This window comes from Capricornis sumatraensis, chromosome 3, assembly GCF_032405125.1.
Source record: "Capricornis sumatraensis isolate serow.1 chromosome 3, serow.2, whole genome shotgun sequence".
NCBI lineage: Eukaryota > Metazoa > Chordata > Mammalia > Artiodactyla > Bovidae > Capricornis > Capricornis sumatraensis.
The window spans coordinates 130,792,314-130,817,550 of record NC_091071.1 but is presented as its reverse complement, the minus strand read 5'-3'; the positions used below and the strand labels follow the sequence as shown (position 1 = coordinate 130,817,550).

Genomic DNA, 25,237 nt, shown 5'->3' with positions numbered 1-25,237 from the left:
CAGTATTGCCAAAAAGGCTGTTAGCAGAGTCAAATTTCAATGGCCTTGGCTCCAACAGAGACATTCAACATGTATCTAAAGATTTAATAATATAAAAACATTGAATAATGAGATACCATGTCCACCTCCTTCCTGGCTCTGGCATATGTGGTATTATGTATCAATTCAATTTTTCATTTGAATGAAAAAGTCAAAATCTATAATAACTAAGAAATTTCTTTATATATAATTACCTAAAGATTTAACACTGTTTTTATTTTAGTTGTAGCTCACAGAATAAGGCTATACATCGATGACAGAGCTCAGATGCCAGACATGGTCTACATTCACACACATTAACCTAAGCAACTGTGAGCAAGGTATCCTCAGATAACAGAAGGAGATAATGTGACTGAATGAATGTCATACACAGTTTGCTGAAGAGTCGGTGGCAGCCAGTAGGACTGATTCTTATAACACTAGTACACTGATGTTGGAAGGCTGGGTAAAAAACCACTCAGAAGGAAATACTGACCACAGCTACCAGGAATGCATATAAACCATGTATTTAAATTTTTTGTAGTTATAGACTTTCCACCACTGACCAATAGGCAGAATTTTTAATAGAGGAGCTGCTAGTTAAATGGATTGCCAAATCCTCTCTTTTTCAGGTATAGCTTGAAATATATCTCAAATATATCCATAGATATACTTATTATATTCCTCACCACCGGTCCTTACAGTAAATTTGCAAAACAGCCAATAAATCCCATTTTATCAACAAAGAAGCTGAGGCTTAGGAAAGTTTTAAAACTTGCTCATGATCACACAGTTAGTAAGCAACAAAGATGAGATGCCAGGATCCCAGGTCAAATTCTCAAGTTTGCATTTCCTTCTCTGCCCAAGCTGTCACCCAAAGATTTAAGTTCCTACTAAGGAAAGTAAACCTAGCAACAGCAGACTGCATTAACTCAGATAAAGGCTTCTTCTGGGACTACGTAAGAAAAAAAAGTCATCTTGACTCAATCTTGGGAGAGAAAAAAATCAAGTTATATGTTCCTACTAACACTTAGTAGGAACACAAGTAAAGTCTAATATGTGGTGTCTCTCTGTCAGAGATGGTGAGATAAGACTAACAAAGAATAAACAAAGGGTGATGTATTTCCCAGCATATTTTCTAATTTAGTTCCTTCTTGTTGAAATCAAGGTTATAGCTGATATAACCTTGCAGAATATAACACATAGCAGAATACTTCCTTTATGTTCTACAGAAAAGGTCTACAGTGTCATCCAAGAACACAGGACTACTCAATTAAGTTTACTGGGGGTGGTGGCTTGGATTGGACCCAGTGTCATTCAGCAGCAATACATTATCTTTAATTCAGATTAAATCCATGATTGGTCTGCACAAGAATTCCAGGCAAACTTCCAGTTCTTTCAGAGTGCTTAACAAAAGAAGCTGCAGATCCAACAATTCCACATCTGGGTATTTTTATCTGAAGGAAACAAAAATATTATCTCAAAAAGATATCTATACTCCCATGTTCATTGCAGCATTATTTACAGTAGCTAAGATACAGAAACAACCTAAGTGCCCATCGATGGAATAGATAGAGAATTTGTGGTATATACACCACAGAATACTATCTAGCCATAAAAAAGGCATTCCTGCCATTTATGACCCCATGAATGGACCTAGAGGGCATTATGCTAAGTGAAATAAGTTGGAGAAAGACAAATACCATATGATTTCATTTATATGTGGGCTTCTCAGGTGGTTCAGTGGTAAAGAATCCACCTGCCAATGCAGAAGACAAAGGACACCAGGCTTTGATCCCTGGATTGGGAAAGTCCCCTGGAGAAGGAACAGGCTACCCACTCCAAAATTCTTGGGCTTCCCTGGTGGTTCAGACAGTAAAGAAACCACCTGCCATGTGGCAGACCCTGGATTCAGTCTTCTCCAGGAAGATCCCTTGGAGGAGGGCATGGCAACCAGTATTCTTTCCTGGAAAATCCAATGGACAGAGGAGCCTGGTGGACTACAGTCCATAGGGTTGCAAAATCTCCAGCGCAACTGAGTGACTGAGTATGCACACGTATATGTGGAATAAAACAAACAAACAAAAAACCTGAACTCACAGATACAGAAAACAGGTTAGACTGGTGGTTGTCAGAGATAGGGGGTTGGGGCAGGGTGAAGATGTGAAATGAGGGGAATGGATGAAGGTAGTCAAAGGCACAAACTTTAAGTTATAAAATAAATAAGCCGGGGATGTAACGGTAACTATAGTTAATAACACTGTATATTTGAAAGTTGCTAAGAGAATAAACTCCAATACTTTGGACACCTCATGTGAAGAGTTGACTCATTGGAAAAGACCCTGATGATGGGAAGGATTGGGGACAGGAGGAGAAGAGGACGACAGAGGATGAGATGCCTGGATGGCATCCGGACTCGATGGACATGAGTCAGTGAACTCCAGGAGTTGGTGATGGACAGGGAGGCCTGGGGTGCTGAGATTCATGGGGTCGCAAAGAGTCGGACACAGCTGAGCAACTGAACTGAACTGAACTGAACTGAAGAGAATAAATCTTTAAAGTTCTTACAATGTAACTATATGTGGTGATGTTAACTAAACTTCCTGTGGTGATTATTTCACAGTATACGCACATACTGAATTATGTCATATACCTGAAACAAGAATGAGCGTGTACTCAGTCTCTTCAGTTGTATCTGACTCTTTGCGGCCCCATGGACTATCGCCCACCAAGGTTTTCTGTCCATGGAATTTTCCAGGCAAGAATACTGGAGTGGGTTGCCATTTCCTCCTCCAGGGCATCTTCCCTGGAGAGCCAGGGATGGAACCCGCATCTCCTGCACCTCCTGCATTGGCAAGCAGATTTTTTACCAACAGCGCCATCTAGGAAGCCTGAAACAAGAATAGTGTCATGTGTCAATTATATCTCAATTTAAAAAACAAACATAACAATATGATACCAAAAATTATAATAACAGATTTAAATCTAGGGAGTATTTAAATCTAAGGAGTATTAAGAGAGGTGGAAAATGTTATATCCTTTATATCCTCTTCCACCCAATGACCTGCGTCTCACTCATAAGAACCTAGTAGGTGACAACACCTAAGAAAGAAGACCAGGAGGAAGCTCCTCAGAGTCTCAGCAGCCTTGACTGTAATCCTGCAGAAATAGACAGCACTGCCCCTTAACCATACTATTACAACAAATTAATAGCTGCCAATTTCATGGTTAACTTCTTTTCTAAATTTTAAGGATTTATTGTAAGAGTGGTCATTATTTATTTAAGGCCTGCATTTTTACAGAGCATTACACCCTCTCTTTTAGAGACCACAAACTGAACAGTTTGAATGAGTTCTTGCTTTTAAGGAATTTACAGTCTAACAAGGAAAACAGAAACTTAAACACACAGAAAACCTGAGTCTGAGTCAGACATGATTTTTTAAATACTTTTAGTCAAGTTTTTATTCACATTTTGTTTATATTCACAGAATTTCCCAAAATGAGCCTAATTCCAGGAGAAAAAAAAAGTCAGAAGTAATTAGCTGTAAGAGATCTTTGTTTAATACAAGCAAAGATTTCATTGAATTGTAAGGTGAAAACGAAATGTGAAAGATTTAGCTAAATTAATGAGGAAGCTATTTCTAACAGATGCCTTTACCAAGTTTTAGGTGTCCCTTCAGGCTAAGTGCCAAGGTGGAGGCTATGGAAGCTTTTCCTAAAACGCAATCAACTTGAAGCAAGAAAAAAGTTCATTAATATGAGATTTTTAGAGCAGAGGCCGAGCATGTAGCATTATGCCGTAACAGAATAAGTATGTAAAAATCATTTGGTAAACTAAGTGGAGCTACATTAAATTCATGAGTAGCTCATTCTCTTATTCTAGAATTTGAGGAAGTTGAAATCCATCTTTGCACACACTTGACCCTCTAGCAAAAAACTGTACAACTGTCTTGATAAGAAGGAGCAAAAATGGTAACAATTACAAACCTGCTGGTTGGTTTACAGAACTTTTCTGGTAGGGATAAGAAGGTTTCTTTTAATAACTACTGACTAAATCAACTAAAATCACCCTATTTAAGAAAAGTACAATGACATTATATATCATTTAAAATTTAATGCAGCTGCTACAGCAAGCCTGCCTTCAATCAATCCATCATATCCTCCCAAATTCAGAAGCATAGCATGTGGAATACAAGGACAATTTGCTAAACTGCTGTCAATGGAACATGTTGAGTTGTTGTTTTTTTTTTAATCTCCAGAAGGAAAATTCCTGTGATGATTATAGTCATAGAAATATAATCTCCAGAAAAATGGAGCTAAAACACTCCACTATAGTGGATCACAGTACCCCTAGTATAGTAACCAATGTTGTAGTCAAGGGGCATTTTAAATTAAACACTGCCAAATCAGAACATGCCACTTATTTGCTATGTGAATATGAGCACTTGATTTAACCCATCTGTCCTTCAATCTCCTCATCCATGAAAATAGGGTAGACATCACCCATTTCATAAGCCTAGTGAGAATTTCATGAGTTAAAACATACGAAGTGCTTAGGACTATGTCTGGAAACTGGTGAGCACTCAAACATCAGGGGTCATTACCGCAGTGGAGTGTGGGAGGAGACTTCCATATAACTCCCTTCAAGTATGTCAAGAGTTGTCACATGAGAACTTAAACTTACTCTTCCCAGTTCCTGAGACAGAAATTGGACTGACTAAGAAATGCATCATGGAAGAATTTGATTTGGGCTCAACATAAGTTTTTCAAACAACAGAAGCAACCTGAAAATGGAACTGGCTCCCTTGTAAGAGAAGGAGCTCCTTGCTGAGTGGATGCCAGTGTCCCCTGGTCCACAGGGGTTCTTATTCTAGCGCTTTTATGGCCCCTGACACCCGGCAAAGGCTCCCTTAAGACAGACCATCAGATTCTTTCCCACCAACACAGTTGTTACTCAGGACATCCTTGATTGTTCTTGTTTGGGGCTTCTCTGTATTTCACATGTGGTATGAATTTTGAGTCAGGATGCAAAGTGCAGTTCATGTGTATGAAAAATAATTGTGAAGTTAACTGGTTCATTACAGGTATTTGAATAAGACCTACTAGTACATGAGCCATGTTCTTATCAGTTGCCCTAACCAGATCAAACAATAGGAACTCCAAAATAGATCAGAGTAATGTTTTAATTCCCTCATATTACAAAACACTTTGATTCCTTCTTCAATTAATAATATATTTCATGACTAATTATTTTAACAAAACTAACAGTCTCTTTTTCTTCATTTTACTAATAAGAATCTCCTAAACTTTAAGCTGAGCACATAACTACCTAGGCAGAGACTACATTTCCCAGCTGGTTGTAGCCATATTACCAATACACCAATGGAATAAAAGTAGAAGTGATATGTGCAACTTACTGATAACTTCCTTAAAATAAAGTTGTTTCCCTCCTTTCTTTTTCCCTCTTCGTATGGTACAGAAGAGGGATGTGATGGGGGGCCAGTTTAATCAAAGGGAGAAAACCATCCTAGAGAATGACCAAAACGGAAACAAAAGGAAACTGGATCCCTGAACTTCTTTATGGATCAGAGTTACTTACTTGATTGAGAAGAACCAGCCTAGTTACAGAACATTACTTATTAGAGATAGCTTCTAATATTGTTCCAGTCAACACATGTTTGCTAGAGCAACCTAGCTTTAAACAATAGAAGCAACTGAAAATGGAACTGGCTCCCTTGTAAGAGAAGGAGCTCCTTGCTGAGTGGAGGCCAGTGTCCCCTCGTCCACAGGGGTTCTTATTCTAGCGCTTTTATGGCACCTGACACCCGGCAAAGGCTCCCGTAAGACAGACCATCAGATTCTTATATCAGATTCATAAATGCAAGTATTTATAAATATGCAGCATGAACCCCCTCATTACAAAGGCTCAAAGACTCATGTATAAATATTCTCACTTAAATTCTTCTTTCAATAAAGACTTTTAATAGTGAAATTTAAAATTCTGATGTAGATCAAGCCAGCCATTAAAGCAAACAATGCTTTTGTTTGTACTACCAATGACACGTTCTAGAAGACGAAACAGAATGAAGGAAAACATCCAAATGACAAAAGAAGAGTATTTGAAGAAAACTGCAAAGACAGTCCCTTGAGGGTCGTAGCACCAAGATCCTTATAGGAATAAGACAAATAATCTGCCTTAGTCATCAACTTGTCCTTTAAAATGCTCAAGTCATTTTCAACTGTAAAATCTAAAAATCAAAACTGAAACCATGAATAAGAGTTCAGAAGGATTTAAGATATAATCAGATAAACACAAAGCTGAGCTTTTATGTCCATAAGAAGCCTCAGAACAATGTTTCGTTCCTCATAAGAAAGCAGATTTTTAAAAGATAATGACATATTACACATGGTTGTTAAAGGACTTAAATCACTGCTTGGTTTTCTCCAGACTTTTCTTGAAGGAGTTCAGAACAACAAAAATATCTGGTGCAAAGTTTTTATTTTGTTCAAATAAATATCCAATATCTAGATCCAGGATTTTTTAAATTATGATTCCAACTTTTTGCATTTTATTTAATGCCACCCCATTCTCAGTTAATCCTAATGTCAGTGGTGAATGCTATTTTTCTCTTATGGCTTTTAATAGGCTTTATACTATGGAAAACATTCCATAAGCTGGTATTACTGTCCATGAAACCAGACAGCAATTGGTTCTCTATGATGTGAGCTTGCCTGGAAATTACTCTTTAATATATGCACCACTGAGGAAACTGGATTTATTCTTATTTTAACAGTTTGCATTGCCATACAGGCTGGAAACTCCCTTTCTCTGTCCCAGGTAAGGGTGTGTTTTGTGTATGGCTATTATGAGTAGCTTCTACAATATAATTCTTCTATTGAAACTTATTCAGTTAAGTTAAAAGGAGGTAAATTAAATAACTGATTTTACACTCTGGCCAGGAGGACTCATCAAAAAACTTCTTAAAGAAAAAAAAAAAAAAACCTACATTTTTAACCACAAAAAAAAAAAATCTTCCTCAGTCTGGAACATCACCTCTTCTTCCTCATTATAATTTATAAAGTTTTAAACTTTTAACAGTGAAGATAATAGAGGACATCTGCTCCAAAGACAGATCAGTTGAATCAATTTTCCCGGAGAGTTTTCAGAAGTACATTCTACTCAGAGTCAAGTCAAGGGCACAAGGATGTTGTGAGAACCTGAAAGTTATTCTTCAGTTCTTGTGAAGAATATATTAAGAATAAAATCCATAAATCTGGATCCCCTTCTTTTTAACTCTTATGAAGTTCAGGTCATAAGAAGTTGGAAGACATTGGTACTAGTTCTCCATCAGTTTGCTTTATGATTTGAGGAAGTCAATAATCCCTCTAAGTCTGTTTCCAGACCTGTTAAGAGGTAGATTCAACTATTATGAGGTAAACTGTAAGGATTCTTTTAGTTAATTGTCTACTAAAGCTCTATATTTTAAAGTATAAAAAGTATATCATATTAAAGTAAAAATGAAGATTTAGCTAGAAATTAAATGCTCCTAAGATCCATAAACTATTTTATTAAAACTACTATTAAAATCCTAAATCTTAATCCAATAGACTGTTCATATTGTAACAAATTATATTTATATTTAAAGAATCTTAATAAAGTTCATTTAGAATGGGCAAAAATCATCACAACCAACAATGACCTAGTTCTGAAACCAGGATATGATAGAATAATGGTCCCCAAAGATTTTTATGTCCTATTCCTCAGAATTTGGTTTCGTGGTTTGGTTCTATGACAGGTTCCATATTAGGTTCCATTTGGTTCCATATTAGGTTTCATGACAGAGAAGATTACAGATGGAAATAAGATTACTAATCAACTGACTTTAAAATAGGAAGATCATCTTGGATTATGCAGGTGAGCCCAATGTAATCACAAGGACAGTTAAAGATGGAAGAGAGAGAAGAGTTAGCATGGGGCAGTGTAAGGTGGTATGATGTGAGAAAGGCTTCATTGGCTGTTGCTGTCTTTGAAAACAAGGGGCCAGGATCCAAAGAATGTAGCAGACTCTAGAAGCTGAAAGGGGCAAGAAAATGGATTTTCCCCTAGCCCACCAGACTCCTCTGTCCATGGAATTCTCCAGGCAAGAATACTGGAGTGGATTTCTTCCCTTCTCCAGGGGGTCTCTCCGAACCAGGGATGGAACCCAGGTCTCCTGAACTGCAGGCGGATTCTTTACCACTGAGCCACCAAGGATGCCCCAAAAGGAACACAACCCTGCCAATACCTTAATTTTAGCACAGTGAGACACATTTCTTGGACGTGGGGTTGCCCCTCCTGGCCGCCGCCCCTTGCCTTGGGCGTGGGGTTGCTCCTTCCTGCTGCCGCCCTTGACATTTGGCCTTGGAATACGGAAAGCAGGGCAAAGACTAATAGAGTTTTGCCAAGAAAATGCACTGGTCATAGCAAACACCCTCTTCCAACAACACAAGAGAAGACTCTACACATGGATATCACCAGATGGTCAACACCGAAATCAGACTGATTATATTCTCTGCAGCAAAAGATGGAGAAGCTCTATACAGTCAACAAAAACAAGACCAGGAGCTGACTGTGGTTCAGATCATGAACTCCTTATTACCAAATTCAGACTGAAATTGAATAAAACAGGGAAAACCGCTAGACCATTCAGGTATGACCTCAGTCAAATCCCTTATGAATATACAGTGGAAGTGAGAAATAGATTTAAGGGCCTAGATCTGATAGATGGATTGCCTGATGAACTATGGAATGAGGTTTGTGACACTGTACAGGAGACAGGGATCAAGACCATCCCCATGGAAAAGAAATGCAAAAAAGCAAAATGGCTGTCTGGGGAAGCCTTACAAATAGCTGTGAAAAGAAGAGAAGCGAAAAGCAAAGGAGAAAAGGAAAGATACAAGCATCTGAATGCAGAGTTTCAAAGAATACCAAGAAGAGATAAGAAAGCCTTCTTCAGTGATCAATGCAAAGAAATAGAGGAAAAGAACAGAATGGGAAAGACTAGAGATCTCTTCAAGAAAATTAGAGATACCAAGGGAACATTTCATGCAAAGATGGGCTCGATAAAGGACAGAAATGGTGTGGACCTGACAGAAGCAGAAGATATTAAGAAGAGGTGGCAGGAATACATGGAAGAACTGTACAAAAAGGATCCTCACGACCTGGATAAACACGATGGTGTGATCACTCATCTAGAGCCAGACATCAAGCATCACTACGAACAAAGCTAGTGGAGGTGATGGCATTCCAGTTGAGCTATTTCAAATCCTGAAAGATGATGCTGTGAAAGTGCTGCACTTCAATATGCTAGCAAATTTACAAAACTCAGCAGTGGCCACAGGACTGGAAAAGATCAGTTTTCATTTCAATCCCAAAGAAAGGCAATGCCAAAGAATGCTCAAGCTCCCGCACAATTGCACTCATCTCACACGCTAGTGAAGCAATGCTCAAAATTCTCCAAGCCAGGCTTCAGCAATACGTGAACTGTGAACTTCCTGATGTTCAAGCTGGTTTTAGAAAAGGCAGAGGAACCAGAGATCAAATGCAAACATCCGCTGGATCATGGAAAAAGCAAGAGAGTTCCAGAAAAACATCTATTTCTGCTTTATTGACTATGCCAAAGCCTTTGACTGTGTAGATCACAATAAACTGTGGAAAATTCTGAAAGAGATGGGAATACCAGACCACCTGACCTGCCTCTTGAGAAATCTGTATGCAGGTCAGGAAGCAACAGTTAGAACTGGACATGGAACAACAGACTGGTTCCAAATAGGAAAAGGAGTACATCAAGGCTGTATATTGTCATCCTGCTTATTTAACTTCTATGCAGAGTACATCATGAGAAATGCTGGGCTGGAAGAAACACAAGCTGGAATCAAGATTGCCGGGAGAAATATCAATAACCTCAGATATGCAGATGACACCACCCTTATGGCAGAAAGTGAAGAGGAACTCAAAAGCCTCTTGATGAAAGTGAAAGAGGAGAGTGAAAAAGTTGGCTTAAAGCTCAACATTCAGAAAACGAAGATCATGGCATCTGGTCCCATCACTTCATGGGAAATAGATGGGGAAACAGTAGAAACAGTGGCAGACTTTATTTTTGGGGGCTCCAAAATCACTGCAGATGGTGATTGCAGCCATGAAATTAAAAGACGCTTACTCCTTGGATGAAAACTTATGACCAACCTAGATAGCATATTGAAAAGCAGAGACATTACTTTGCCAACTAAAGTCCGTCTAGCCAAGGCTATGGTTTTTCCAGTGGTCGTGTATGGATGTGAGAATTGGACTGTGAAGAAGGCTGAGCGCCGAAGAATTGATGCTTTTGAACTGTGGTGTTGGAGAAGACTCTCGTGAGTCCCTTGGACTGCAAGGAGATCCAACCAGTCCATTCTGAAGGAGATCAACCCTGGGATTTCCTTGGAAGGAATGATGCTAAAGCTGAAACTCCAGTACTTTGGCCATCTCATGCGAAGAGTTGACTCACTGGGAAAGATTCTGATGCTGGGAGGGATTGGGGGCAGGAGGAGAAGGGGAGGACAGAGGATGAGATGGCTGGATGGCATCACTGACTCGATGGACGTGAGTCTGAGTGAACTCCAGGAGTTGGTGATAGACAGGGAGGCCTGGGGTGCTGCGATTCATGGGGTCGCAAAGAGTCAGACACGAGTGAACGACTGAACTGAACTGAACTGAGACACATTTCAGGCTGCAGACTTCTAGAACTATAAGATAACAAATATATACTGTTTAAAGACACTGTGATAATTTGCTAAAGCAGCAATAGAAAACTAATATTTAGGGTTTCTAAAATGTAGCTTTTGAAAGTATGCCAAAGCACTCCCCTCAAATCTGTCATTGTGTGTTAGATCCTTCTGACTTTCAACTTAAATATGTGTCCCTAGCTCAGTTGATGATGGTTGCTTTAATCACAGAACAGTGCAAGGTTGAACCACCTTAACTTTGCTCTAACTCTGGTCCCATGCAACCAGATTAACGTATTCTTGAATCATTGTTTTTTTTGGAAAACTGGGTTACTGGTGGTTGCAAGTTAGAGGAATAAAGAAAATAGGGAGGAAAAAATTCTGCCCTCCCCCACCTCTACCCTACCAAACACAGACATACTTAATATCTGGGAGACCTGGAACATGTTTCTCTACCTCTCAGAGCTTTGGCTTCCTTATCCGTAAGGTTGAAATGATAACCACAGCCATGTTTTTCCAACTGCTATAAAAATTAAAAAAATAATGTAAGATCTTGACAGTTTTGGGGCTTGTTATTATTCTACACCATGAAATTGTAAAAGAACCCTCCATAACCCTCCATTACCTATCCATGGTGCCATAAACAATAACTCTAGTGGCTCCCTAGAAGAATGAGAGAGATCATGGACAGCCACACTTAATAAATGAAGGGGTAGAATTAGAGAATGATCTCAAGTGCTCCAATTCTACAATAATGTAATTGGATAATTAAGCATTCTTAAGTTGCTGGAGTACAAACAAGTGAGTTTGTTTGGTTTGGTTTGGTTTGGTTTTTGTTGCACCACATAACACATAGGATCTTAGTTCCCAGACCAGGGATCGAATGCATGCCCCCTGCATTGGAAGCACAGAATCTTAAGCACTGTATGTCCAAAGAAGTCCAGGGAGCTTTTTTTTTCCCACAACAGCTCCCTCTCAACTATGCTATCTCATATCCCCTTGCCCCTGGGTACTCCAGTTACTACTACTAACTGACCTCACTCAGATTTCACAATATAGCTCAGTTGGTAAAGAATCCACCTGCAATGCAGGAGACCTCGGTTGGATTCCTGGGTCAGGAAGATCCCCTGGAGAAGGGATAGGCTACCCACTCCAGTAGTCTTGGGCTTCCCTTGTGGCTCAACTGGTAAAAAATCTGTATGCAGTGAGGGAGACCTGGGTTCAGTCTCTGGGTTGGGAAGATTCCCTGGGGAAGGGAAAGGCTACCTACTCCAGTATTCTGGCCTGGAGAATTCCATTGACTGAATAGTCCATGGGGTTGCAAAGAGTCGGACATCACTGAGTGACTTTCACTTTTTCAAGTCCTTAAAAAACTCATTCCTATTCATCTAAAACTTCAATCTCAAGTTCAATTCAAGGTCTTCTTTCCATTCCACACCCCCAAAGCAAGCGAAAACAGTGGTGGTAGTTGCTGCCGCAGGGGATAGGTCTAGTCTACCCACTTCTCTCTTTCTCTTCCTCCCTATAGTTCCCTTCTAGGGTTGGGCTGGAGGATGGATAGGACAGGCCATGGTCTCTCTAAAGATGGCATCATAGGGATGCTGCAGGCCCCACTGGGTTGGGTTTCTCTGCTCCTCGGGTTAACACTGAACTATTGATTCTCTCTGTAAGGCAGGCATCCAAATGCTGACTCTGTGTGGAGATATTGGTTCTCTACAGTGCTCTTCTTCCTATACATTCATCATACTGGTTTTAGAGATGTGGCTTGGACCTCTGACCTCTTTCTCCCACCACTTACCCAGCCCCTGCCCCAGTCTTTTGTTACTAGAGTCCCTCTGTTCAAATGCCTTCTTTGGGTGGGGCACTAGCAACATCCTGGCCATCTTTGACAGCGTCACCTTTGTCCACACTCAGGAACTCGGACAGCATAAGAGCTCTGCTGGTCTGGCAATTCAGCACATTCCAGAGAAGAGATGAGCATCGGTCCCAGCTTACGGGGAGACTTGGTGGAGAGGAGAACTGTTGGATGCTACCACCACTACCTGCCCAATCTTTATTAATGATCCTCTTGAGTCCTGTCTCTCTCAGCTTCAAAAAGGGTCATGAGCTTTTCCACCCGAAATCAGGAAAGTGGAAGCAACAGGCTCCCTTCCAAGGTCACCTCCTCCCTAGAAGTCCTCCCCTTGTTCAGCCTGGGAAAGTGGGGTGGGCAAGAGCAGCAGTGAAGGCTGCCTCTCCACAAGACCATTAGGAGTATCTGAACACAACAGTTCACAGTCCCCCTGCATCTGTGGAATCAGAGTCTTTTGTTTCAAGCCGTGACAGCTAATACCAGCACTCACAACTACTTTCATTCTGTTATACCAATTTCTACGATGTCTTGTTTCCCAGAAGCCATTTCTCTGTATTGGTGACCCTGTCATGATGATGGAGGAACTCTGATGAATTCTTCCTAGGGCTAGGGCTAGGAAAACAGAAAAACAGACATAACTCGTCTTTAATGCCAAGCATTCCCAACAACCGAGACCAGTTCTTTCTAGATCCTTCCCAGGAATCTCTAGGTTCAAGGGCCCTATGCTGAGTATTCACCATTAGCTGTGTTATGGAGTGAGGTGTTAGTTAAAAGACTCTCCAGAACCAAAATGCCAACAAAATCCCCAAACTTTGTATTTCCATATGTACAACTTCTGGCAGAAGGATCCAGGTAAAGAACTATTTATTGAAACATTACTGTGACCATTTATAAACATAGTCCTCTCTGATTTCTTTCTCTTTAGCACACATTGATCCTCTTTCTCTTCTCCCCAAACCACAGAAATCTGGTGTAACTTAACTGCTAATACTTTTGACTTCTCATAGCCCATGCAATTACTTTCATAATACATGTGTCATTGGGTAAATACCATCACCTCAGCCATAGGACCGGAGAAGGCAATGGCACCCCACTCCAGTACGCTTGCCTGGAAAATCCCATGGATGCAGGAGCCTGGTGGGCTGCAGTCCATGGGGTCACTAAGAGTCGGACACGACTGAGTGACTTCACTTTCACTCTTCACTTTCATGCATTGGAGAAAGCGAAAGTGAAGTCGCTCAGTCGTGTCCAACTCTTTGCGACCCCATGGACTGTGTAGCCCACCGGGCTCCTCCATCCATGGGGTTCTCCAGGCAAGAATACTGGAGTGGGTTGCCATTTCCTTCTCCAGGAGATCTTCCCAACCCAGGGATCAAACCCAGGTCTCCTGCATTGCAGGCAGACGCTTTAACCTCTGAGTCACCAGGGAGAAGGAAATGGCAACCCACCCCAGTGTTCTTGCCTGGAGAATCCCAGGGACGGGGGAGCCTGGTGGGCTGCTGTCTATGGGGTCGCACAGAATCGGACATGACTGAAGCAACTTAGCAGCAGCAGCAGCAACCATAGGACAGAAAGCTGGGGATCAAAAGGTCACCTGCCGTTGAAGTTCCTGACTTCCAATGTGTCTAGCATAAGTGTGTACACACACACCACTGCATTTTTCACAAAATGAGGTTGATTTCACACTAACTGAACATAAGAGGGTATTAGGAAAAATAACTCTTGTAAGTTTCAGATGTTTGGGGAAAGCCTCATTTTTTTTTTTTAAAAAAAAAAAACACTTTAAGAGAATGTGACCAAACGTCTTATTGTGCAAATGCTGCAACAGAGAAAAGACAGGGAGAGAGGGAAAGAAGAGAAAGAAAAAGCCAAAGTCCTATGCCCTTTCAATAATTTAACATAACCACAGATAGATAATTAAAGCTGACATATGCGGAGCGTTTCATCAAGAGAGCTGACTGTGCCTTTAACCCTGGCCAGTCTCCAAGTGATGGGGATAAACCTCTGGGTACCATTTGGCCATAGTACTGTATCTCTGCATAGCACAATGGACTCATTACCATCAACACAATAAAGTAGCCACGAACACAGTCATTTCACAGCATACTCACATATTTAGATTTTTCACATACTGACTTTGAAATTTCCACCCCCCATAAAGGAATTAAATGATTAAACAGACTTTCAGTTTAATGAAATTCCTCAAATATTCCTCATATGTGTGATGAACTCACCTACCTCAAATGTAATTGGGGGGAAATCTGAATCATACAGCATCATATCCACTACCACTTATCAAAATTGCAACTTCTCTGGATTAAAAGCTCAGGTACAACTTTTTGATGTATTGATGCTGGAAGACAAAACTATCAAACTATAAAATAAATCATATCAGTTTGCATTAATTAAATATCAGTCCATCCTTAGCCTGTATAATTTATAGGCTGGATCATAAAGTTGGATCATAAATTATTGCTTCATGGTAAAGATGTTTATTCTGGAAAAGAGTAAAAATATACTAAGAGAAATTCCATTCTCTCAAGGGAAAGTGGAGTAGAGTACAATATTACTGTAAAGTCATAGGCATTTTACATGAAAGGTTAAGAAGCTAAAAAAAAACCATAAGCAAAGAATCCTTAATAGAGTTTCCCAAAGTTGTTTTCAGAATTGCTTCTTTTTGACTTGTCAGCTAAACTTAGTTTTTAAGGTAGCTATATAATGTCCACTATTTCATGAATACTAGCTAAGGTTTAAATCAATATTATTTAGCAGGATGTATAGTATAAAGATTAAAAGCAACCTATGGAGCTAAACCATTTGAGTCCATTTCTTCGCTCTGCCATTTACTAGCTAAGTGACCCTGGGCAAGTCATTTAGTATCTCTCCAACTGTGAAAAGGGAAATAACAAGTAAAAACACTACGTTCATAAGGTTATTGTGAGGATTGAATGAGTGAATATACATTGATTAAACAATGCCAAACTCATAACTTAAATGAGCATTTGCTGTCATTATAAGAAAATTTCTCAAGAGGAAAATCTCTCCAAGATGTACTGGGTGTTTTATCTATTAAACATAAAAATAAAACATTTAATTATTAATAACATATTTAAATATACACTATTTAATTATAGCATGGAATCAATAATTCCAAAGTATTTCAAAAAGGGAGTTCACCAAATGCTGAAGGTGTCTTTGAATCTTGTATGTCAGTCTCCAGGAGGAGCAGACTGCCAACCTTCATTCCCCACCCCACCCCACCTCACCACTTCTGCTCCTACTATCTCCTCCAAAAACTAGTAAATGACTACAACACTGCAAGTTCAAGGGCACTGATAGACTCTGTTTTATGGAGGTGAAGTTTTCAAAGATAAAGGTCAGAGTACACACAGCGTGGTCTCCTCTCTCTCGCCTCACCCAACAACAGGCTGACCTGAACGGAGCAAAGCAAGGCAGTTTACACTCTCTTCTCACATAGTTGCCCTTTTCCTGAGCTCAGACCCCAACCCAGCCTAAGCCTAGAGAGGCATGGAGGGGAAACATTCTCCTCCTGCCGACTACTTATTCTCTCGCCCAGTGGGGTGCTCTTCTGGACAGCCCACCCTCATTCTCACATGTCAGATCTGAGATGGGAGATGTGGATTTTAAGGACACAGGCTATTTGGCCTGCTTTGGTTTGAAGTCACTTGAGCCTTAAAGAAAGTACCTTTGACATGATCAAGTCCAGTTTTTCTAGAGTTCTGCCTTGAAATCTTGGTCCCAGGTAACAGTAAAGGGGATTTGTTTTCGGTCTCTTTTTGCCCTCCTTGTGCATTTATCTTCCTCAACATCTCACACAGAAGGTGCTCTGAGATATAATCCCACCATCGTTTCTATCCATTACATAGTACCATACAGTAATACAAGTGTGCCTAACTAAATATACCACCTGTGCTTAGTCTGGGCTTCTCTGGTGGCTCAGATGGTAAAGAATCTGTTATAATGCAGGAGACCCAGCTTCAATCCCTGGATCGGGAAGATCCCCTGGAAAAGGAATGGCAACCCACTCCAGTATTCTTGCCTGGAGAATTCCATGGACAGAGGAGCCTAGCAGGCTACAGTCCATGGAGTTATAAAGAGAAGGACACAACTGAGCAACTAACACTTTCACTTTTCATGCTTAGTGTAGTACTTTTCATGTTTAGTCTAGTACAAATTTAGCACATTTTAAAAGACTTTTGAACAAGTCAGTGTGAAAGAATTAAGAAAGCAAAGGTTTCATCTTTCAAAGGTATTTTGAATACAAAGGTTTTATCTTTCAAAGGTATTTTGAATACAAAGTTGTATGGTTAAGGAAAAACACAATATCCTTGCCAGTAATAGGCATGCTGCTGCTGCTGCTGCTGCTAAGTCACTTCAGTCGTGTCTGACTCTGTGTGACCCCATAGAAGGCAGCCCACCAGGTTCCCCCATCCCTGGAATTCTCCAGGCAAGAACACCGGAGTGGATTGCCATTGCCTTCTCCAGTAAAAGGCAGACACTTTCACAAATTCACAAATACAAATTAAGAAATCTTTGGGAACTAAGTGCACTTATTAAAATAGTTTAGTTGGTATGTTGTTTCATTTTGGATGGACTGTATTATTTTCAAAATTAACTTGCCTTTCTTCTTTCTGGAGTGATAATGATAATATAAATAATGATTACTTTCTACTCATCACATACAATCCTACTTATCTCAAAATAATGCTAGATTAATTATTAGTGAGGTTTGTTATAATGGTACTGTGGAAAATAAACTAGATTATATCTCTCTTACACAGCCACATAAAATGCTACAGATTAAACTACAAATCAAATTCTAATTTAAATCCAAGGGACTATTCCGATATTTTGTCACATTATTATTTTGTTGCCATCAAATGTTAGCTGAAATACACAATACATTGGCCAAGACTTAAGACAGAATGTTGTCATTATAGAACTTGACCATTCAGTTCTAATTGTTTTTATTGTATATTATAATTTATTAATTACAATAAATTCTGTCTATCATAACCTTCTAGTACATCCATGGGATTCTCCAAGCAAGAACACTGGAGTAGAATGCCATTTCCTTCTCCAGGGAATCTTCCTGACCCAGGGGTAGAACCCAGGTCTCCCACATTGCAGGCAGATGCTTTAACCTCTGAGCCACCAGGGAAGCCCACAGTAAGTAGGATACCGAGATGAACTGGAATGCAAAGATAAATGTGCATGCCTACATACTAAGTTGCTTCAGTCATGTCTGACTCTTTGCAACCCTATGGACTGTAGCCTGCTAGGCTCCTCTGTGCATGGGATTCTCCAGGCAAGAATACTGGAGTGGATTGTGATACCCTCCTCCAGGGGATCTTCACAACCCATGTATCAAACCCTAATCTCTTATGTCTCCTGTACTGGCAGGCAGGTTCTATACCATTAGCGCCACCTGGGAAGCCCTGCAAAGATAAATAAGATTTGAAAAAGCTACAAATATATCTTTTTTTACATTATTAGAAAACATCAAAATATGAGATTATGTAGAACTGACAGGTTCCATTGTAACAGGTTTACTGATTTATTATTACCCTAGATTGGAAGTGCAATCAAATTATTCTCTCTATCTAGTAACCAGTGGTTCATTTACTAGTGGTGAGATCCCAATGGAAAACTCAAAAAGGAATTTTACTCCTGCCTCTTAGTCATTTTAAGCTGATAATTTTTTTAATGAACAATTTTATACTGGTCTCAATTTAGATATTGATCCTGAAAATGGAATTATGTTTAACATTCACCATTATTAAAACTGAACAGTCACTGGGGGAGCAGGGAAGCCTGCTGTAATTCTTTCTTTGAATTACTCCCCAGCCTACTGCCCAACCAATTGCTCCAACATTACCTAGAAGCATTAATGGAGTTTGTTCTGTGGTACCAAAGGCAAAATCAGCTGTCCCCAATGTCTTCTCATAATAGCCTGTGGTGCCTGTTATTTGGAAATAAATGTTCAATTGACATTTTACTGTACAAAATTTAATTACCTGTTTTCTCTACTGTAAAGGGGGAAAGGCGGAGAAAACAATTCTTCAGTCTTAATTGCAATGTATGTTTAACCTCTCAATGGCTATGCAATTAACTTCTACTTTTTAAACCTTAATACATTTTTTAAGAAGGAAAAAAATTCTATAAATTCTGATAATAATAGGAAGCAGTAATCAACAGGTACTTCTAAAAGACTCTCATCAAAACAATACAAGGTTCTTTATCTAAATTTTATTCTGAATTCTCTTGAGAGATGCTGTAAGAAATCACATCAGAAAGGCACCACTATGAGAAACAACCACTTCTAAGGTGAAATGTGACCATGTTTCTATGGCAATTTCAGGAAAATTAATACTCTAACTGAAGTTACTGGCATAACAAAACAAATCCATGCAAGAAGTTCAGTGCCACTTATGAATCATACCTTAGGAGGGGCATCCACAATGGAAATCACCAGGACACACTTATGGCACCCAGTAAGGCTGGGATCTCTGCCGTATAATCAGGTTGTTTATCTAACATTTAACCATAAGTTGATTTTTTAGAACTTTTAACGTATTTCTACAGGCAAAAGAGCCTATAAATGCTGATTAATTCCCATGCCAAGTTACAGACGCCTATTTAACTTATAGCGTGTCTAAAATTTTTGAGTTATTTCTCAATCATACTCCATTCCCTTCATAATTTTCCCTATTAAAAAATATTTTCAGAGCTCCCACACAAGATCCCTTATTTCATTACTCCTCTAGAGTAATACATACTCCTGGATAAGGCAATGGCGACCCACTCCAGTATTCTTGCCTGGAAAATCCCATGGGTGGAGGAGCCTGATAGGCTGCAGACCATGGGGTCGCTAAGATTCGGACACGACTGAGCGACTTCACTTTCACTCTTCACTTTCATGTATTGGAGAAGGACATGGCAACCCACTCCAGTGTTCTTGCCTGGAGAATCCCAGGGATGGAAGAGCCTGGTGGGCTACCATCTATGGGGTCGCACAGAGTCAGACATGACTGAAGTGACTTAGCAGCAGCAGCAGCAGCATGCCCCATATAGCATGGGCTTCCCTGATAGCTCAGTTGGTAAAGAATCCACACACAATGCAGGAGACTCTGGTTTAATTCCTGGGTCAGGAAGATCCTCTGGAGAAGAGATAGGCTACCCACTCCAGTATTGTTGGGCTTACCTTGTGGCTCAACTGGTAAAGAATCTGCCTGCAATGAGGGAGATCTGGGTTTAATCCCTGGGTTGGGAAGACCCCCTGCAGAAGGGAACGGCTACCCACTCCAGTACTCTGGCCTGGAGATTCCATGGACTGTACAGTCCATGGGGTCACAAAGAGTCTGACACAACTGAGCAACTTTCACTTTCACTTTTACTATGCCCCATAATGAGTCTAAAAGAGAATACAATCCTTCACAAACTCAACTGCTGCATGAGAAGGGGAGAAGTGGGTCAGGCATAAAAGAACAGGTGTGACCTTTATATATTGACAACAAGTAGAACATCTGCCAAGCTTCTCTGCCTTTCAAAGCACAGTGCAGGCCTAACAAAATGACCAAAGACAGGAGCGTCTGCAATCTCTTTCTGACTGAACTGAACTGAAAGTTGCTCAGTTGTATCCAACTCTTTGCGACCCAATGGACTGTTCATGGAATTCTTTAGGCCAGAATACTGGAGTGGTTAGCCTTTCCCTTCTCCAGGGGATCTTCCCAACCCAGGGATCTAACCTAGGTCTCCTGTATTGCAGGCGGACTCTTTACTAGCTGAGCCACTAAGGAAGCTTTCTAGAGTCATCTATTTCAAGTTGTTCTGAATTGGAGAGGTGAAGCAGAGAAAAGAGAATTTACCCACAAACCTTGCCCAAGAATCTGCCACTTTCTTAGATGCTCACGTTACTTCTAACCTAAAATGTGTTCATGGATCGTGGCTCTCTCTGCATCTGAGAATCAGCATGAGACCACAAGTTTTCAGACATGGGTATGAATCCTGACTCCACATTGTATCAGGAGCTTTCCATGCCTCCCTTCTCTACTTCAGAGAGTTTGCTGTGAGGATTAAGTGATTATAATGTATGGAAGCTCCTAGTTTAGTACCTGACTCACATTAGGCAGTACTTCACAAAAGTGAATAAAATTTCCCTTGCTCCTCTAAAGAGAGCCATAATTTTGATATGGGTCAGCAGGTACCCAAGGAGCATCTTTGAGGCTGCAGCTCAGAAACCCACTACATCAGCCCCACAATCACAATGAACATGACAGAATGAGACTAGCCATGATATAAGAAACATGAACAACGTGGAAGTCACTACTTTAGCTGCTTCAGTGAACATCTAAGCACCTCATTTCCAACTTCTCTCTTCAACTCACACACTTATGCCCATGGGATCCAAGTGATAATTTCTTCTCAAGAGTTCATACTGAAGTAGAAGCAAAAGGAAATGGGAAAAAGTAGGGCTCTTCAATACATTACAGATAACGGGAGATAAATCATTTGCTTTTTTTTTTTCCCCTTGGCTTTGCAGTCTGTGAGATCTTAGCTCCCTGACTAGGGATCCAACACAAGCCCCCTGAATTGGAAATGTGGAGTCTTCACCACTGGACCACTAGGGAAGTCTCTCAACTATTGAGAGACTTATTTTAAAAGTCTTGCTTTAAAAGTATGCTATTTTTAAAACATGTATGCACCTCAATTCCCATCATCTATTTGGTGGCCAGAAGTTCATTCAGATTTTTTTGTTACAGCTTATGGACAAACCCAAATGAACTTTTTGGCAAACCCAATAGTATAGGAAGCAAGCTACACTGCTTTCTATTTCCCAAAATTTCTGTTATAGAGTAATAGTGATAAACTACAATCTAGAATGCTAAACATTTTAAATACATAAATTTTATATCAAATACCAGATAGTTAATTGGTCCAATTTCTTAGGTAGAAGTATATTTGAAAGCACAACAGTACCTAATTACTAGATATTCTCAACCCTGCAAGTAACTAAACTTGTCATTTTAAACCAAAAGTCATAAAGAAGCAATTAAGATGAAGTTTATGCAATATTGTGGTATACAACAATACACTTACCAAAAACCATACAACATTTATAAATGTCAATGCTGTACAAAAAGTTACACAGAAAAACACAGGGGAAAATGGACAGATTAAAAAGAACATAGTTTAACTCTCACATTAAATTTTTCAAAATTTAGGACTGGGCATATAAGGGAAGAAACATAATTACAGTAGAAAGACTTTCAAAAAATGTGTAAAGATAAATACTATTGTTTTCATCAGCTCAGAAGGAAATTGTTTTCTCAACTAAACACATGTTTTCACAAATTAGGGAGGGCAAATTTACTGAAAACATTCCTTTTATTAATATACAAGACAGTCTGTTTTCTGGCATGCTAGAGGAATGCAGTATTTTGACTTATCTAATATTCAAGTTTACAGAGAATTAGCAGTCAAATTAGAATAGAAACAATACCCTCAACCGAACTGAAAAGAATTTGATATTTGATGATTCACAATCTTTCAGTGGCTCAGAGTTATGACCATGAATATCAATTATCACTGTACTAAGGCTATCTGGAACAGCATTGAATAGTTTGATTAATATAAAATGTACTAAAGCCTTTCTTTTTGTGTATGTTTCAATGCCAAATAAAAATAACTCTTGGAAAAACAACAAAGAAAGCAATCTTTTCTCAATAGAGAAGCATGTACTATTTACTTCTTATGATCTAGACCTTTTTCAGAAACTCTCATTTTTGTTGTGCTAAAGTGAACAAACCATGGAGTGACAGATTCTGAGATGTCCTTGATCTCTGAGGAGGAGTGAAACAGAACCCATCACCTGTCCCTTTCCCCACTGGAAGATAATGAAGGCCTCTGGGAATAGACCCCAAGGACCAATGACCTACAGGTTATCCTTGAAGATTAACAGATGCATCACAATGACCTTAGACAACTCTCCAGACATCAAAATGTTTGGCGTAAGTCTGAATATATAAACCCTGTAAAAACTCTAGCCAAATTTTATTACATAAATCAGTAGCATCAGGAGTTCACCACAGATATATACAGATACACATGCTTATATATGGAATATATCTGGAAGGGCACACAAGAACATGTTAACAGCTATTGGGGTAGACTTTGTAAGTGGGAATGGGGAGTGATTGGGAGTTTTCCCTTCAAAGTCCTTTGCAACATTTGTTTTTATCATATGCATATATTAATAATTTTTTAATAAAGTTAACTGATAATAAGAATTCACTTCATATTCTGGTATCTTTAATTTTAAATGGCAGTTATTAAATGTTTATTTTACTATTAAATAGGGAAAGGATTAAGTTGCTAATTTCAAAACTAAACAGGCACCATTAGTCAGCAAGGACCCATCCAAGAATATCAACCAGCACATACTAAAATTTTAAACTTACCAATTTAGCTGCAAGAATTTGTATACTCCTTACACTCTGTTACTTTCATTTCTTTTACAACAACAACAAAAAAAAGCCCAATGCTTTTTATGATGATATATTTTAAACTATCTTGTGGCTATTGTTTTCACACAACACATGTAGTGTCTACATCTTAGGCTTCAAAATGTATACTGTCTGCAGTAGGCTTTTTTAAGTTTCAAGATAACATGCTTTCTGACCTATGGGTTAAAGGGGGCAGGGGCAGGGATCGTTTCCTTTTTCCCCAAATTCATACCCAGAAGAGAACACTCCTCTTCACATAATCTAAAAGTCACAAAATAACAGAAACTACTACAAGTCATTTGCAACTACCACCCACTCTTCTTTTAATATAGAAATTTCCCTGTTTGGCTCTAAACTTCCATGTGTCAGTATTGGGGAAAAGCCTAGACCATACTTGGAGCTAGCTGGATGGACTGTGGGAACAGTCTACCCACAGTGGCACTAGGAGTTCCAATTTAGAGCTTGAGAAAGAGAAACGTATTGTGTGATGTATACACAGCTTGAACCTGAACAAGGGTTTTGAAAGTATTAACACAAGCACATTGAATAGTAAGTATGGATAGTTCCAATTCCATCCTTCATTTCATCTTTGGCTTATTTTTATATAGAAGCAGTTTCATACTGACTGTTCTTCCAAGATCAATTTTAATGTCATGTACTCAAGATTATGTACTCACGCATTTATGCTAAAAGGCCCTCTTCCAAAGCCTGTGGAAAGGTTCTGAATTCCAGGAGACCTTATACTGATGTCATGAACCCAAGATGAAATCTCAAACAGGAAGCAAGCCCCAAGTGGAAGGAAGACAGAAAGAGACAAGAGGAGGGATGAGGCTAGCCAAACGGATAGCTAGAAACCCTGACTGGTAGTTGAAGGGTCGGGAAGCATTCTCCTGCATGTGGTGGTAACCACGAGGACCAGTGGGGATGCTTGGTGGATTTACTGCTTTCCAATTACGCTATCTGCACAACTCTAGGCTGCACCTTCGCTCTTTACTTTGCCTACTTTGCCGCAGGGTCCACTGACAAAAACAGCCTGCCTATGAGGAAGGTTCACGCTTCGTCAAATCTCAAGACAGTTTGAGCCTCGAAGATTTGTATGTTTTGTTTTGGGGGTTTTTTCCCACTTGAGGGTAAACTGTGAGGGGAAAGCTAACTTTTTGTTGGAGAGCAGTGCACAACCTTCCCGCAGGTCTGCATTTATATTGGGTTCTGCCTTCCTCCTTACATCAGTGGTTTAGAGAAACTTTCAGAGAAAATGAGGGAAAGCATCGATCAAAACGCAAAGACGCAGAATGGAACTTTTCCTCTGCGGTGAGAAAAAAAAAAGAAAGTCACTTCTGCTTCTCACAGCCAAGAGCTGAGTCTGGGAACCTCCGGACAAGGAAGGAAGGTTTGGTAATGAAGGACACTGGAGAAAACAATGCTAAGCCTGCGATGCCTCCGGACACCGTACATCCTGCCCCAGCCCCACGACCCACCCACCGCCCACCCACAGCCAAGCTCCCGCGGCCGCGGGGCCTCGCTTACCTTGATGATGCTGCTGCGCCGAGGGGTCGCCCGCGCAGCCTCCAGGAGGGCGGCCTCGCTGTCCGCTGGGGGCCCCGCAGCTCCGGGCAGGGCGACCCCACTGCGACGGTCCCTCCACCGGCCCCCAGGGGCCGCCGCCACGCAGTCCCCGGAGGTGGCATCCGGGCCCACCCGGGGGTCGTCTTCGCTCCCGGCCGCGTCAGGCGGCGCTGAACCCTCCCTGCTGGCTGCACCCTCGGCCATGGCCGAGCGCGGTTCGGGCTCCCCGTGGGGAGGCGGCACGCCCGGCAGCGAAGTGCAGCCGCTGGGCACGGGTGCGCTCTTGCACCGGGAGGCGGCCCGGCCAGACTTTGTTTCACCGCCCGGTTGCGGCGGCGGCGGCGGCGGCGGCGGCGGCGGCAACTTTCTGGAGAGGAGGCATCGCTCGAGTAGAGACGTCCGCGGGCTTTGGTCCAGGAGGCTGGCAGTCCGCGGCGGGTGGAGGGGTGGCGGGGACGGCGGAGAAGATGTGAGCAGGAGGGAGGAGAGACGACAAGGAGAGGGAGGTGTCCGAAATGTGATGCACACGCCC

General features: G+C 40.6%; 1 protein-coding gene across 1 annotated transcript in view; it reads right to left on the bottom strand.

The window, feature by feature from the left end:
* PLCL1 (phospholipase C like 1 (inactive)) overlaps positions 1-24,909 on the bottom strand; it is a 369,533-nt gene extending 344,624 nt beyond the window's left edge. Inside the window, exon 1 of the mRNA XM_068969188.1 lies at positions 24,667-24,909. Within this exon, the coding sequence (XP_068825289.1) occupies positions 24,667-24,909 (243 nt within the window). The remainder of the gene's footprint in view (positions 1-24,666) is intronic.
* Positions 24,910-25,237: the final 328 nt, after the last annotated feature.